At 35.6% G+C, this 13,804-nt stretch overlaps 1 protein-coding gene across 7 annotated transcripts in view; it reads right to left on the reverse strand.

Annotated features, from left to right (window-relative positions):
- ZNF385C (zinc finger protein 385C) overlaps window positions 1-13,804 on the reverse strand; it is a 276,051-nt gene that overhangs the window by 27,364 nt on the left and 234,883 nt on the right. For 6 of the 7 annotated variants that reach the window (XM_039359015.1, XM_039359012.1, XM_039359010.1 and 3 more), the window contains one exon: window positions 5-147. In XM_039359015.1, coding sequence (XP_039214949.1) covers window positions 5-147 — 143 coding nt within the window. Of the gene's footprint in view, window positions 1-4; window positions 148-2,299; window positions 2,549-13,804 lie in introns of those variants that run through there. The other variant, XM_039359013.1, reaches the window with a different exon arrangement.

Below are 13,804 nucleotides of genomic sequence, written 5' to 3' on the forward strand. Positions count from 1 at the left end.
TCACCGTGTTGAAATTAGGAAAGAGGTTGAGTGGAGGGGTGCCATTGAGGCGGAAAGTCAGAAAATGCTTGATATCCAGTGATGGATGTAAAGACCGTCCTGGAATGGGAAGCGAGGCTAAGAGGGAACTATTGTGATTAGCTGGACCTAGGAATCAAGAACAGAACAGAAATAAGACATGTTTCAAAAGACAGACCTGGAAGGAGAGGCTGGCTAATATTGTCACTTAAAGCTGATCTTCCAGTATGGTGTGCTGAAGAAAATGGCTAATTCATTATGAGAACTAAGCAAGTGCCAAATTCTCATCCCACAGCAGAGATAGCTATTCACAGTACATGTTTGTTTCTCTTCTTAAATTACATGCTTTCATTGCTTCAAACTTGTAATCTATTTCAGACAGATGCCTTTGTATAGAAATTCAGAATAGTCATACACTCTAACTAACACATGTATAGTGTGTGTGTGGTGCATATAGCATATATAACAAACATAAAATATCAGTATGATTCACTCCTCAATGGTTGCAAGCATTGTAAAGATATAATAGAATAAATCATGCTAGAAAATTGGATAATTCAGTCACTCCCAAACTCCAAAAGCAGTAGAATTATCCAGTTGCTATTGTCTCCTAGCATAAATATATCACTCTAAGCATTCCTTTTAATAATGAATCATACCAAAAGCAATAATTCAAATAGACATGTGATCAGCTTCCCTGAGTCAAGTAATTTTTATTCATAATCCAGGATAAGCTATGTTAACTTTTATTCCTTTTTTCATTTTTAGATATACTAGAACACCTTAAGTCTCTCTAATGTGTTAAGACATTCATTTCAGCCAGTAACGTCTTCACTAAAGATATCAGACTGATTTTTCTAGAGATTCGGAGAAAATGTCTTAAGAAGTAATGAGCTGCCTTAAAGTTTTAGAAGTGTTAAGGCACTGATTTTGCCTTTTAAACTCCCCAAATGGGGAAACATGTAAATTTTATTTTTACATAGCCTACTTTAGTTTTCTTATTAAATTATTGGCCAAACTTGCTGCAATTTTCAGATAAAGGAAGAGCCGGAAGAACAGCCCACAAGCTGAAATTTGTCTATCCTGGACATATGAATCACTCTAAAATTAAATCTTTCAATTAGAAGAATAAGGTGTGACTCCAATTTCCATTCAGAAAGAAATCCTCATAAATATATGGAATATTAGTTATTATTCAAAAAAGAGCCTAGTTTTCTCTTAGGCCATGTGGGAGTCAGATTTTTGAAAGCTTTAATGCTTAATCATATTGATGGCCCCATCTCCAGAAAAAACCCAAGGGAACAATACAGGCAGAGTTACTATAGAAAATGGATTGTAGATTTTCTGGCCAGTATTGGAAAATAACAATTGGAATGTCTTAGCTAAATAGTACTAGAGCTGATATAACCTGAATTATGGTACATATAGCAGCTGTTTTCCGTTCTATTTCTATAACAAACATAAACTCCACTTAATTTTCTTTCCACTACATTGACCATACCTAGTTCTTTCAGTTTCCCTTCAAAATAATTGCTTATTTGATCCATCCTTAAAGTTGCTCATTCAGTCTTTTCTAGTATGCTATCGCCTTATATTTGTTGGTAATTAGCACTAGGACACTGCAGAGATTGTTTGATACATTTTGTTATCTTGGATACCCTAGGATTTTGTTATATTTAAGATTTTGTATTTTGGTTAAAAGCTATCTTAGGAAAATGAAACCCTTTTAAAAGCCTTTCCTAATTGCCCCTCTTTTTCTATTATTCACATATCAAAATAAAGTGAACACTTGGCCATTAGGCATTCCCTGGCATTTTAACAGACCTTCTCAAGGATCCCTTTTAAGTACTTCATATAAATTAGTGGATATTTTGTTCACTTTGGAGCATCATGTATACTTTCAGCAACAGGTGCAGTCTAAATGCTCCAGTCAATAGCTGTCTGTTGCTACAGCTAGCATGCAGAACAGCTGATAGGACTACAGTGATATTTTAGCTAGAGCTATCCTAGGGATGTTACCAGTCATCTGAAATCTTCTGTTAGTTACGATTCTCTTCCATCACACAGGGATGCTTCCAAAATTCTCCTCATTCCAAATTCCTCCTCAGATTTCATTGTTCGAAAGGAAAGCAGACTGTTAAAAATACATTACTGATCTGGATTTATTTTCTCATTTTAAATAGAAAGCTATATAGTTTATTAAAAGTTTCAACTATGAATAGTTGATGTTAAGAAAGATTATAAGAGTAGTAAAAGAACAAAAAGAAGAAAAATATATTACCAAAATCATTCTTTGACATGGTAACAGAACTCAATCTTCAGGATATATGGAGAGAGACACACAGATCAGACAAACAATATACGTTCTACTGGTATCCACATCAGTCTTGGTCTAGGATCGATATGGCCTGGGCAACAACAGACGTACAAAAAGGGATAGAGGAAATTGAAATAGGGCTTAATGATTGGGCGGATCATAACCCAATAATAATAAAATGGAAAGGCCAGAAACAGAGAAAAAGATGGTCAATGAATCAAAGACTATGTAAAGATAAACAATTATACAGATGCTAGAAAAGGAGTTGACATTATTTTTTCAGGTAAATAAAAAGGAAGAGACATCAACACAAAATTTGTGGGATACTACAAAAGCTTACATACGGGGATTGACAATTGCATACAACTCAAAGAAAAATAAAGATAGGAGACTTCAACAAGGGAAATTATAAGAAGAATTAAAAAAAATAGAAGGTGATCTACAGAAGGACCCACAAAACAAAAAGATAAAAGAAAAAATGGAATATTATAAAACACAAGATTAACCTGACAACACAAAAAGAAATGGCACAGAAAAGCAGGATGGCAAAACAAAATTACTTTGAAAATGCGAATAAAACTGGTCGATGGTTGGCTTATAAATTAAAAAAAGAAAAAGGCAAAAGAGCAATATACCAACTACAAGATGAAAGTGGAACAGTACAATATAGACGGGAAAAAAAAAAATACAAAAAAAGAAAATAATACAAAATTTCTTTTCAAAGCTATACCATCAGGAAGATATACCAGATGATAAAGTCAAACAATATATTGAGGCAGCAAAAATGGGTAAAATTACTGAAGAACAAAAGGAAATGTTGAATAGACCAATAACTGCAATAGAATTAGAAATAGCATTGAAAAAATAAAAAAAACAACAAATCACCAGGCCCAGATGGAATTCCGGTCGAGTTTTATAAAAATACACAAGAGTCACTACAATGGATAATGTTGGAGATGTACAATGAGGTATTGGAAGAGGCGAAGATACCAACAATTTGGACTGAAGCAATTATCACCCTCATTCCTACGAAAGACTCAGACCTACAACAAATTCAAAATTATAGACCGATTTCTTTACTGAATACAGATTATAAGACATTTACAACAATAATAGCAGAAAGGATAAAGAAAATTTTGAATAATTATATTCACCCAGATCAAAATGGATTTTTACCAGGACGACAAATAAAAAATAACATGAGGATAATACTGAATACTTTAGAATTTTACGAAGTTCATCCTGAAAGACAAGCTACGCTGGTTTTTCTTGATGCCCAGAAGGCATTTGATAATTTGAATTGGAATTTTATTATAACACAATTGTACTATATGGATTTTGGGACAAAATTTGGAAAGATGGTTGAGAAAATATATACTAAACAAACAGCTAGGGTAATTATAAATGAGGAAATGACAGAAAAAATTGATATAACCAAAAGAGTAAGACAAGGATGCCCACTTTCTCCTCTTCTATTTATTTTATCATTAGAAATACTTCTTACAAAAATCAGAGAGGACCAAGAAATAAAGGGTTTAAAAATTAAAAAGGAAGAATATAAGGTCCAGGCCTTTGCTGATGACTTGGTATTTATTTTGGAAGATCCATTGGAAACCGGCTTTAAATTGATTAAAAAAATAGAAGAATTTGGTGAGGTAGCCGGACTTAAGATTAATAGGAATAAATCCAAATTAATAACAAAAAATCTTACAAAGGCACAAGAAAGGGAATTGGAAGATAAAACAAAAATAAGTATAACCAAGAAAATAAAATACTTAGGGATCTGGCTTACAGCGAAATGTTCCTCGATTAAGGAGGACAATTATGATAAAATACTACACCAGATAAAAAAAGATTTAGAAAATTGGGAAAATTTGCAAATTTCATTTTTAGGGAGGACCGCTACGGTCAAAATGAATGTATTGCCAAAAATATTATTTCTGTTCCAGGTTATTCCAATAAAATTAGGGAAAACATTCTTTCAAGAATTAAATAAATTGATCACTAAATTTATATGGCAAAGGAAAAAACCCAGGATTAAATTAAAACTCTTGCAAGACACGAAAGATAAAGGGGGATTGGCGTTACCTGAGTGGGAAATATATTACCAAGCATCAAGCTTAACTTGGCTAAAAGATTGGATGGATTTGAAAAATATTAGAGTCTTAACAATAGAAGGACATGATTTGCAAGCAGAGTGGCATGCATTCCTATGGGACGAAAAACATAAAATACATAGATATTTTCAAAGACACATAGTTAGGAATGCATTGCTACAGACTTGGGAAAAAAATAAAACAAAAACATTATACAAGAATTCCAATGTGGTTATCCCCAACAGAAGCTTTGAAATACCCAAATCTACTGGATATAAATAAGATAATTAGATACAAGGAATTAGTAAATGAACAGGGAAATTTGAAAACAAAAAAAGAATTGGAACAAGACATTGGCAGAGAGATTGATTGGTGGACATTTACACAAATTCAATCTAAATATACAGAGGAAAAAAAATTATATGAAATCCAAAAAGAGCCGCAAGAATTGGGTAAAATTATACATGGAACAGAAATAAAATTAATTAGCAATTTATACAAATACCTATTGAGATATAAAATGGAAGACGAGGTTGTCAAAGACACAATGATTAGATGGGCAAAAAATTTTGGATATAATATAGAATTGGAGAAATGGGAAAAATATGGGAAATAAATATAAAATTGACTATGTCGGCGGCATTCAAGGAAAACCAGTTGAAAATGTTTTATAGATGGCATCTTCCACCTGCAAAGCTTGCCAAGATGTTCCAGAATAACTCGCCAACATGTTGGAAATGTAAAAAAGTACATGGAACATATTATCATCTATGGTGGACATGCCCAGTTGCAAAAAAATACTGGTCTACAATAAGAAAATGGATCCAAGAAATAATAGACCAACCTGTAGACTGGAAACCAGAGATCTTTTTGTTGGGTATTTTAAATAGAAAATATAGTAAAGAAATATGGTACTTAATTTTACATATAATAACGGCGGCAAGAATAGCATATGCACAGTGCTGGAAAAATGAGAATATACCATCAGAGAAAGAAGTAATAAGAAAAATCCTGGACTGTGCTGAGATGGACAAATTAACAAAAGAGATAAAAGAAAAGAAAGACACAGAGTATTATATAGTATGGAACAAGGTGTATGTCTGGTTGGAGACTAGAAATAATAGAAAAGAATAAATATGGAAAGGTCAAAAGTGAAAATATGTGTACACATGAAGGAAGAAAAATGTAAATAAGAAATAATGGGGCTATAAGGACAAATATTTAAAGAAGAATAAGGAAATGTAAATATTAGATTACCGTTATGTAATTGCTGTAAAAAAAAGGAGGTATATATTGTGTGTGTATGTGTGTTATGTGTTGCTTTGTTCTGTTTTGTCTTGTTGGTTAAAAATTAAAATTAAAAAAAAAAGTTTCAACTATGGTCTACACCCATACTCCTTAAAATGTGTGGGTACTACTGGTAATAGAACAGTGGCAACAAAGGGCAGCCAATTATTAAATGTTGTTGCTTTATTGAACTGCTCCTGATATGTATAGGAGATTTTGCAAGGTCAAGCTAAAAGCCAAACTACCCAAATGTATTTTCTCAGAAAAACAAAGCATTGGCTCAGCCACATGATATCAAGTTAGACAATTATTCCTTTACCAAAAACATTTTCCAGGGAAAACTGTACTGTCAGCTTAGTAGTCTCAACAATAGCAGTTCATCCTTGAGTGTGCTGTCTCACTCAGAACTAGATTAAAACTTTGTCCTATTGCAGAATTACTACTACATTTTATTTTCACAACTTATAAATGGTGTGCAAAAACAATTCTTGTACCTGATTTTATGCATTTCTCTGATGATAAAACAGGCTGTAAATTTGGACTTCCAAAAAACAAAGAGAAAGAAATAATAGAACATTGATAAAAATAATGCTTTTATTTATCGCATGACGAAACCTGGAACAGGCTTGATTCCTTCCATCAATGCCAATTGGTTATATTTACCAATATAAAATAGTAATGTTATTGAAAATACAGAACAAGAACAAAAGCACTTTTTAAAACCCTAAGATACGATCATTTTTTCCTACTGATTGTAGATGGACCTGAGAATGCCTTGAAGGTGCAAGTGGCCTCTTTTTAGCAGACTGGTCAAATTTGTCCTGTCTCACAAACCAGTTCTAACTATAGGGTGAGGGGGAGAAAAATATGGTTTGCTCCATCAGGCATGTACTGATCAAATTATTGTCAACGTCACCCAGAAGGGAAATCTGGGAAACAGCTGGGGAAAAACCACACAAACATGTTGCATTTATTCATGTTTAAAGTAACAAAAGCAAACATGCCAACAATTTAATACTTATTCTGGCAGGGCTGCTCCAGACAATTTTAATTTCACAGCACCTTTGTAAGGGCTGAGACAATCTCCCAATCCTAGTCAAATATTCTCTCTTGTCCTCAACTCAGTGTTTTCCATATATGTTGGACCAAAACTCTCACCATAAAGCTATTTGGAGATGATGGGCTTGCAATCTGGTATAGAGAACCCAGAGATGAACATGGAGAAGGAATGCAAATATTAGCTAGAAAACCATGAACTAAGCCCAGGAAGGGAAGAAGGCAGAGGGAAAAAAAACTTAAAGTGACCCACTTTGACTCTCCTTGGTATAACAGGGACGAAAGGGAAAACTCTTTCAGTCATTCAAGATTTTCTTATTATAGACTATATTAATAAAATAAAGTTCTGGTATTTTTTGCAGAGACCATTTTTTCTGACTTAGATTATCTTGAAGGGCTGAGAATCTTTCTTCATTCTTTCCCAAAAAAGGATGAAAATAAAATTTACAAGCATGTGCACATGTGTAGGTATATGTGAAATATAATTTTGTAATGTTAATCAAATATTAACCAAAGGAAACAAATAGGAAAATAACAATATTCAATTCATATAGTTATTATGCTGAATACAGATGTCTTTCATTTCCAGAAACAAGCTTCTAGACTTCAGAACCACAGAGCAAGATATGCCCAAAATATATTGAGTTTCCACTAATTGCTTGAAAGACATAAACATGAAGAGACTAGCAGTTGGGGATATCTCAAGGCTACATAGATAATATCCCTGTTCCCCGATGATTATAGTTACATTCCTCATTCCCTTTAAGGTAGATACATTTTGTGTAGATAAAATACTTTTGTTTAATACTTTAAAATAATCATTTTCTCTGTGCAATTACTGTATATATTTCAAAGTATATTTTAAAACGATGACAAATATATCACAGTAAAATTTCATAAACTTCTGATGCATGATGTATACTTTCTGAATAAGATGTGATTTAAAAGTTAATAGCCTAACTTGTTTTATTTTTGTATAATATAAATCACAAGAATAAAAATCAGAAGGCTGTCCAATTCCTCAAAGGATTGCTAGCTCACTACTTCATTACTGAATAAAATACTTATCTAGACTTGCTTCCTGATTATAAGGCCAACAACCAGGATAAGGACACAGTCAGAAAAAACAGTGAACTTTTGAAACATGCAGATAATCTTGATACTGCAATGAAACATCCAGTCAGTAGGCAGAGGCATGCGGGTGGAGGCAGGCAATCCTGATGCACCGTGCAGATGCCTGCCCCAGCACAGCCGCGGGCAAGCTGAGAGATGGTGGGATGGAAGGGGCAGCATGCCTGCCTCCCCCCATGCCTCTGCCTGCTGCCACAGCGTGAGGATGAGCCTCTCATGACTGGCTGCCCACTTCATCCCACCATCTTTTGGCTTGCTAGCGGCCACACTGGGGCAGGCAGCCATATGGTGCATCGGGATTGCCTGCCTCTCCCCACCTGCCTGCTGCTGGTGCCCTCCAGGTTGGGATTTCTGCTTGGAGGGCCAGAGTGGTGGTAGCAGTGCTTGGAGTTACCTGAGCTGCATGGGCTGAGGCTGCTGCCAGACACCATCAACCCCTACACACTGCCTGTCTCCTGTGCTGGCCATGCCCTCCCGTTTGTTGGTATGAAGGTATCCTTGGAGTTAATCTATGCTGATCTGAGTGCTGATTATTGGTGGAGAGATGCTGGAGTCTTTTTCTCTTTTGGGCTGGTTGATTACATAACAAATAAAGTTATAACTAGTAGCCAGTATGGGCTTGTTAAAAACAGATTATGCCAAACCAATCTTATTTTATTCTTTGACAAAGTGACTAAATTAGTAGACCAGTGAAATGCTGTGGATATAGTATATTTAGACTTCAGCAAGGCATTTAACGAAATAGACAACCTACTTCTTGGTAAGCTAGAAAAATGTAGGATAGACACCATCACCACCAGATGGATTTGTAACTGGCTGACAAATGGTAATCAACAAGTCGTCCTTAATGGTACTACATCTACATGGAGGGAAGTAAGCAGTGGGGTGCCACATGGTTCCGTCTTAGGTTCAGTATTCTTCAATATGTTCATAAATGACTTAGATGAGGGAATAGAAGGGGAATTCATCAACTTTGCAGACGACATTAAGCTGGCAGGAATAGGCAATACTCCAGAAGACAAGCTCAGGATCCAAAAAGATCTTGATACAGAACAGTGCACTCTATCCAACAATATGACATTTAATGTGGAGGAAAGCAAGGTTTTACACTTAGGCAGGAAAAACCAAAGGTACAAGTATAGAGTAGGCAAAACCTGGTGCAAAAACAGTAACTCTGAGTCCTAGTAGACTATCATTTAAATATGAGCCAGCAGTGTGTGGCAGCAGCCAAAAAAGCTAATACAATCCTTGGTTGTATAAACAGAGGCATAGAATCAAAATCACATGAAGTATTAGTACAGCATTATAAAGCCTTAGTAAGGCCACACTTGGAATACCGTATCCGGTTTTGGTTACCAATTACAAAAAAGATGTTGAGACTTTGGAAAAAGTGCACAGAAGAGCAACTAAGATGATCAAAGGCCTGGAGGCTAAAACTTAGGAAGAACGGTTGCAGGATTTGGGTTTGGCTAGTCTAGAGAAAAGAAGGACCGGGGGGACAAGATAGTACTATTCCAGTATTTGAGAGATTGCCACAATGAGGAGGGGGGGGGTCATCTTATTTTCCAAAGCACTAAAAGGCAAGATAAGAAACAATGGATGGAAACTAATCAAGGAGAGAAGCAACCTGGAATTAAGGAGAAACCTTCTTACAGTGAGGAGAATTAACCAGTGGAACAACTTGCTGTCAGAGGTTGTAGGGGCTTCATTGCAAGAGGTTTTTAAGAAGAGACTGAACAGTCACTTGTCTGAAATGGTATAGGTTCTCCTGCTTGAGCAGGGGTTTGGATTAGAAGACCTCCAAGGTCCTTTCTAGCTCTATTCTGATTGATCAGCTCCTTCCTGGCATACTTTTCAGTGAAACAGAATGATATAATTCCAGACCCCAAGTCCTGCTGGCAATCTTTAGTGAGAGGAGACCATTTCTTGTTAAGTAGCCATAATTGGCAGTAGACAAAATTTGAAGATATTTATCATGGCAAAATATGCAGAATACCATTTGTGAAAAAAAAATTTCTCCACCTGCAAAGCAAGATTTACATATTCATTTATTTAAAGTTGGAAATAGGAGGTTCTTAAGCAATATAGAAATAGTAACTATTAGGAGCTCTCCCTGGTTCTGAACCTGACCTTGAAATTTGCTGACTACTTTTCCCTTGCATTTTCCTACCTTTGACTGATATTTCTCAGCTCTGTCTGGATGCTGCTTATGATCCCTTAACTTCTTGAATTTTGCCAAAATAATAGAGTCTGACAATATTTGATCAACATTTCCTAAACTAAAGATGCATTGCAACATTTTGGTCAGCATAACACAAGTGCAATCATCCTTGGGTCTGAAAGAAAATATATTAACATAAATTTTCCTGCCCTCACAGCTTACCTTCCATAACTCAGAACTGAGATTGGGCAATGTTACTGCCCTCTCACAATATATCTCACATTATTATAGTTTCAAGGCAGCATTTCATGAATTCCTTTCTATCCTTTTTCCTCCTCACAGAATACCTACTGGTGGAAAAACCAATTACCAATTGCTCTCTGATGGAGGCTAAGGCTTGTTATTATGATTTTATCTACTTATTTATTAGATTTCATTTTAATTATTTACAGCATGGTTCTTTTGACAGGACTATTGATCTCCTGGGAAAACAAATACACCTATGAAATTATTTGCTGGTTGATGCCAGCCTGAGATCATCAAGATTACTACCTAGTTCCTGAAGATCCTGTCAGAGAAACAGAAGATCAATACATCTGTGTCAAATAGTCTTGCCCAATTGGAGTTGGACCTATTGTTGTAGCTTACTGTATTATTTCTTGTCCCTAAAGCACAATAAAAAGTGTGAGATGTCAATCCAAACTATAGTTGGATTTTGGCTTCTTCAAAAATGTTAAGGCGAGATACCCCTGCTATAAAAGGAAGAGTATCTGTGATGATGACAGTCTTAGAAGCAAGCTAGGGCAGGGGTAGGCAATCTCGGCTCTTTTATGACTCATGGACTTCAACTCCCAGCATTCCTGAGTCAGCATTTCATTCCCATAATTCTTAGCCAGCAAGGCCATGATATCTTAAAAAAAATATGGGAAATGAAGTTCAACACAATAGAAAATGCTAGGATGGAGAAGCTATACAAATTATAACTGTCACATGACAAGGTTTCATTATATTCTTGTATTATGGGGAGAACGGAATTGTATTTCAGAGGTCAGCTGCTATAACAGGGTTAATCGCTATTTCAAATTTTAAAAAGCTAAGAAATCATGACAAATGTCAATCTTATCTCTACCAATTAGTTGTTAAAACACTACCACAGCCATCAGTAAAAATGTGGCTCCAACAATCAAGACAATGCCTACCTTTGAATGAATGCAACTGCACTCAAGGTATCTACTTTCAAGTGGATTATGCCAATGGGATGTCTTCCTTCTAACTGCAGTCTCCTTTATTGTTTGCCACCTATAGATAAAAATCTTGCAAAACTAAAACAGACTACAATGCATTAATCCATCGTATACAAGATCAACTGCAACACATGCCAATGTAACTACATTGGAGAAACATCAAAAAGACTTAAGACCAGAATACATGAGCATGTTTTGGCAGTAAGAAGACAAGAACAGCGCTCCCAAGTCTGGACCCATATAGCTGAGCATGGCCACACTTTCAACTTTAAAGGAGCAGAAGTCATTGCTCATGATTCCACCAAAGGAGGCCGTCTTTTAAAAGAAGCTTGGTTTTCAGACTGTCATTCTATTAATAGACACGTAGACCTACTACCTCCTTACCAAACCCTAAAAAGACATTTACAAAAACATAAAATACCTAAACACTTCAACCCAACCAATAATAACACAAAAACACCACCCCAGCCACTTATCAAACCCCAAACCAACACAATAGATATCCTTTCTACAACACAATCCTTTTCATCAAACCTAACTAAAGAATATAATTCTAACACAACCATGACAACTCACACAACCAACACACCATGTTCTGATATTCTCACACACAGAAACAACAACCCCCCTGACCACAACATCCAGGACACAAACATCCAAAACATAAATCCTGCAACCTCACAAGATACTCACACACAACAAAACATACACACACAACACCTAAGTAACAACAGAATATTAAGACCAAGACCAAAACTCCCCCCTACAATGAAATATGACTTATCACATTCAATGGAACAAAATATTACAGCCCAATTCCCAAACACCACAAAACCACCCACAACTAATAAGCATAACAAACGAACACACACAAACATTCCAAATAACCGTACCTAACAAAACACACACACACAACAACCCTACACCAAACAAACTATACAATCCAAGAGGCTGGCTAAAAGGCATGCTGGATCTACGCGCCAAACAGCTGACAAGCGCGACTTTTAAAATGGTCTTCAGACTGACTGCTCTATGCCTTTAAGAGCTTCTTGGGCACAATGTGTGCACTGTTATGTAAATTTATGCACATGCTCCCCCTTCTCATTTAGCCCTTTGCTCTGATGATGTTAACAGGTTGTTAACGAAAGCTCAGCAGTTAATAAAAAAAGCCTTTTATCTTACATCCCAGAGCTCTTTATTTTTATCTGATTGACTTTAAATGTCCATACCTGGGATTCCTATATTCAAAATGCATTAAATATATATTTTGAGAACGAGCTATGTTAACTCTCTCTCTCCCAGAGAAACTATCTAAACTTCACTGCTCCTCTGGAATGCCCTCCCTCCCTCCTGCAAATCCAAATTATATTCCATCAATTTTACTTTCATTACACTTCCTCCTGTTTCTGCAGTCCCAATGTTCTTGTTACATTGGTTCCCAAATATCATGTTTACATATGGTTGTATCCCCTGCTATGTTTGTCAGGGTCCCTTAATTGCTTATTCTGTTCAAGCCCAATCCATTCTTTATTCCTGGTTCACTTTTGACAAAGTCTTTATCTTCCAGGGAGACCATGCAGCTGGCACTAACTTGTCAATGCCTCTTCATCATATCTGTTTACTTTCAGTCAAGCTGCCAGGATGTATGCCATCCAGCATTAACATAACTAAGATATCAAATCCAGGATGGGATATGCAGTTAAAGAGGAAACTTGATTTTGCTGGCTTCTATTTTCCAAGGGACAAAAGCCTACAAAGAACATCTAAATGGGAATTAAAATTACCATTAAAAAAACAACAACTAGAGATTCTCATGGCAGAAATATCCCCATAGTATGTCCCAAGAACAGTTTTTTTAAACCTTCTCCTAAGTAACAGCTTTCTTTGACTGTTTCCTGGCAGTAAGGATAAAACCATTAAGACTCAAAACTAGCATGCAGCGGGAGGTACAAAGTATCTCTGTCAGCATTAAAAACAACAACAACAAAAAAGCATTTCTTTATAAGAAGAATGACATACATTTATGAAATGCAATAACGCAATACTTTTTTTAAAAAAAATAGCTACACATATATCTTCCCTCCCCAATTTAATAAAAAAAACAATTTATTATTTTGAACTGTGGATCATTTTGGCAAAACCACAAGATTTAATCTTAGTTCCTTAGTAGATCAGATGATGTTGCATTACCGTAAGTGATGGGCAAGCGCCAGTCCATTCTAAATAATACAGAATATGTTAGCAATATAGATAAAACAAATACCTACTTGATATGTTTGAAGGATTGATCTGCTCTATCTTTCAGAATTAGTCTGATGAAAAAAAGTTTTCAAAAGGAAGGCTCCAAAGTGTCCAGCTAAAATTCAATGGTAAATTCAGTATATTGCATTGAAGTTCTATCAGTACTGATTTCTATTAAGAACTGTGTGCATTTGGCAATTTAGAATAACAAACAAGTTATTATCATTAGTGATTGCTGCTTTGAATGAAACTC

Source organism: Crotalus tigris, unplaced genomic scaffold (genome assembly GCF_016545835.1).
Source record: "Crotalus tigris isolate CLP2741 ecotype Arizona unplaced genomic scaffold, ASM1654583v1 scf7180000019068.10715455, whole genome shotgun sequence".
Taxonomy (NCBI): Eukaryota; Metazoa; Chordata; class Lepidosauria; order Squamata; family Viperidae; genus Crotalus; species Crotalus tigris.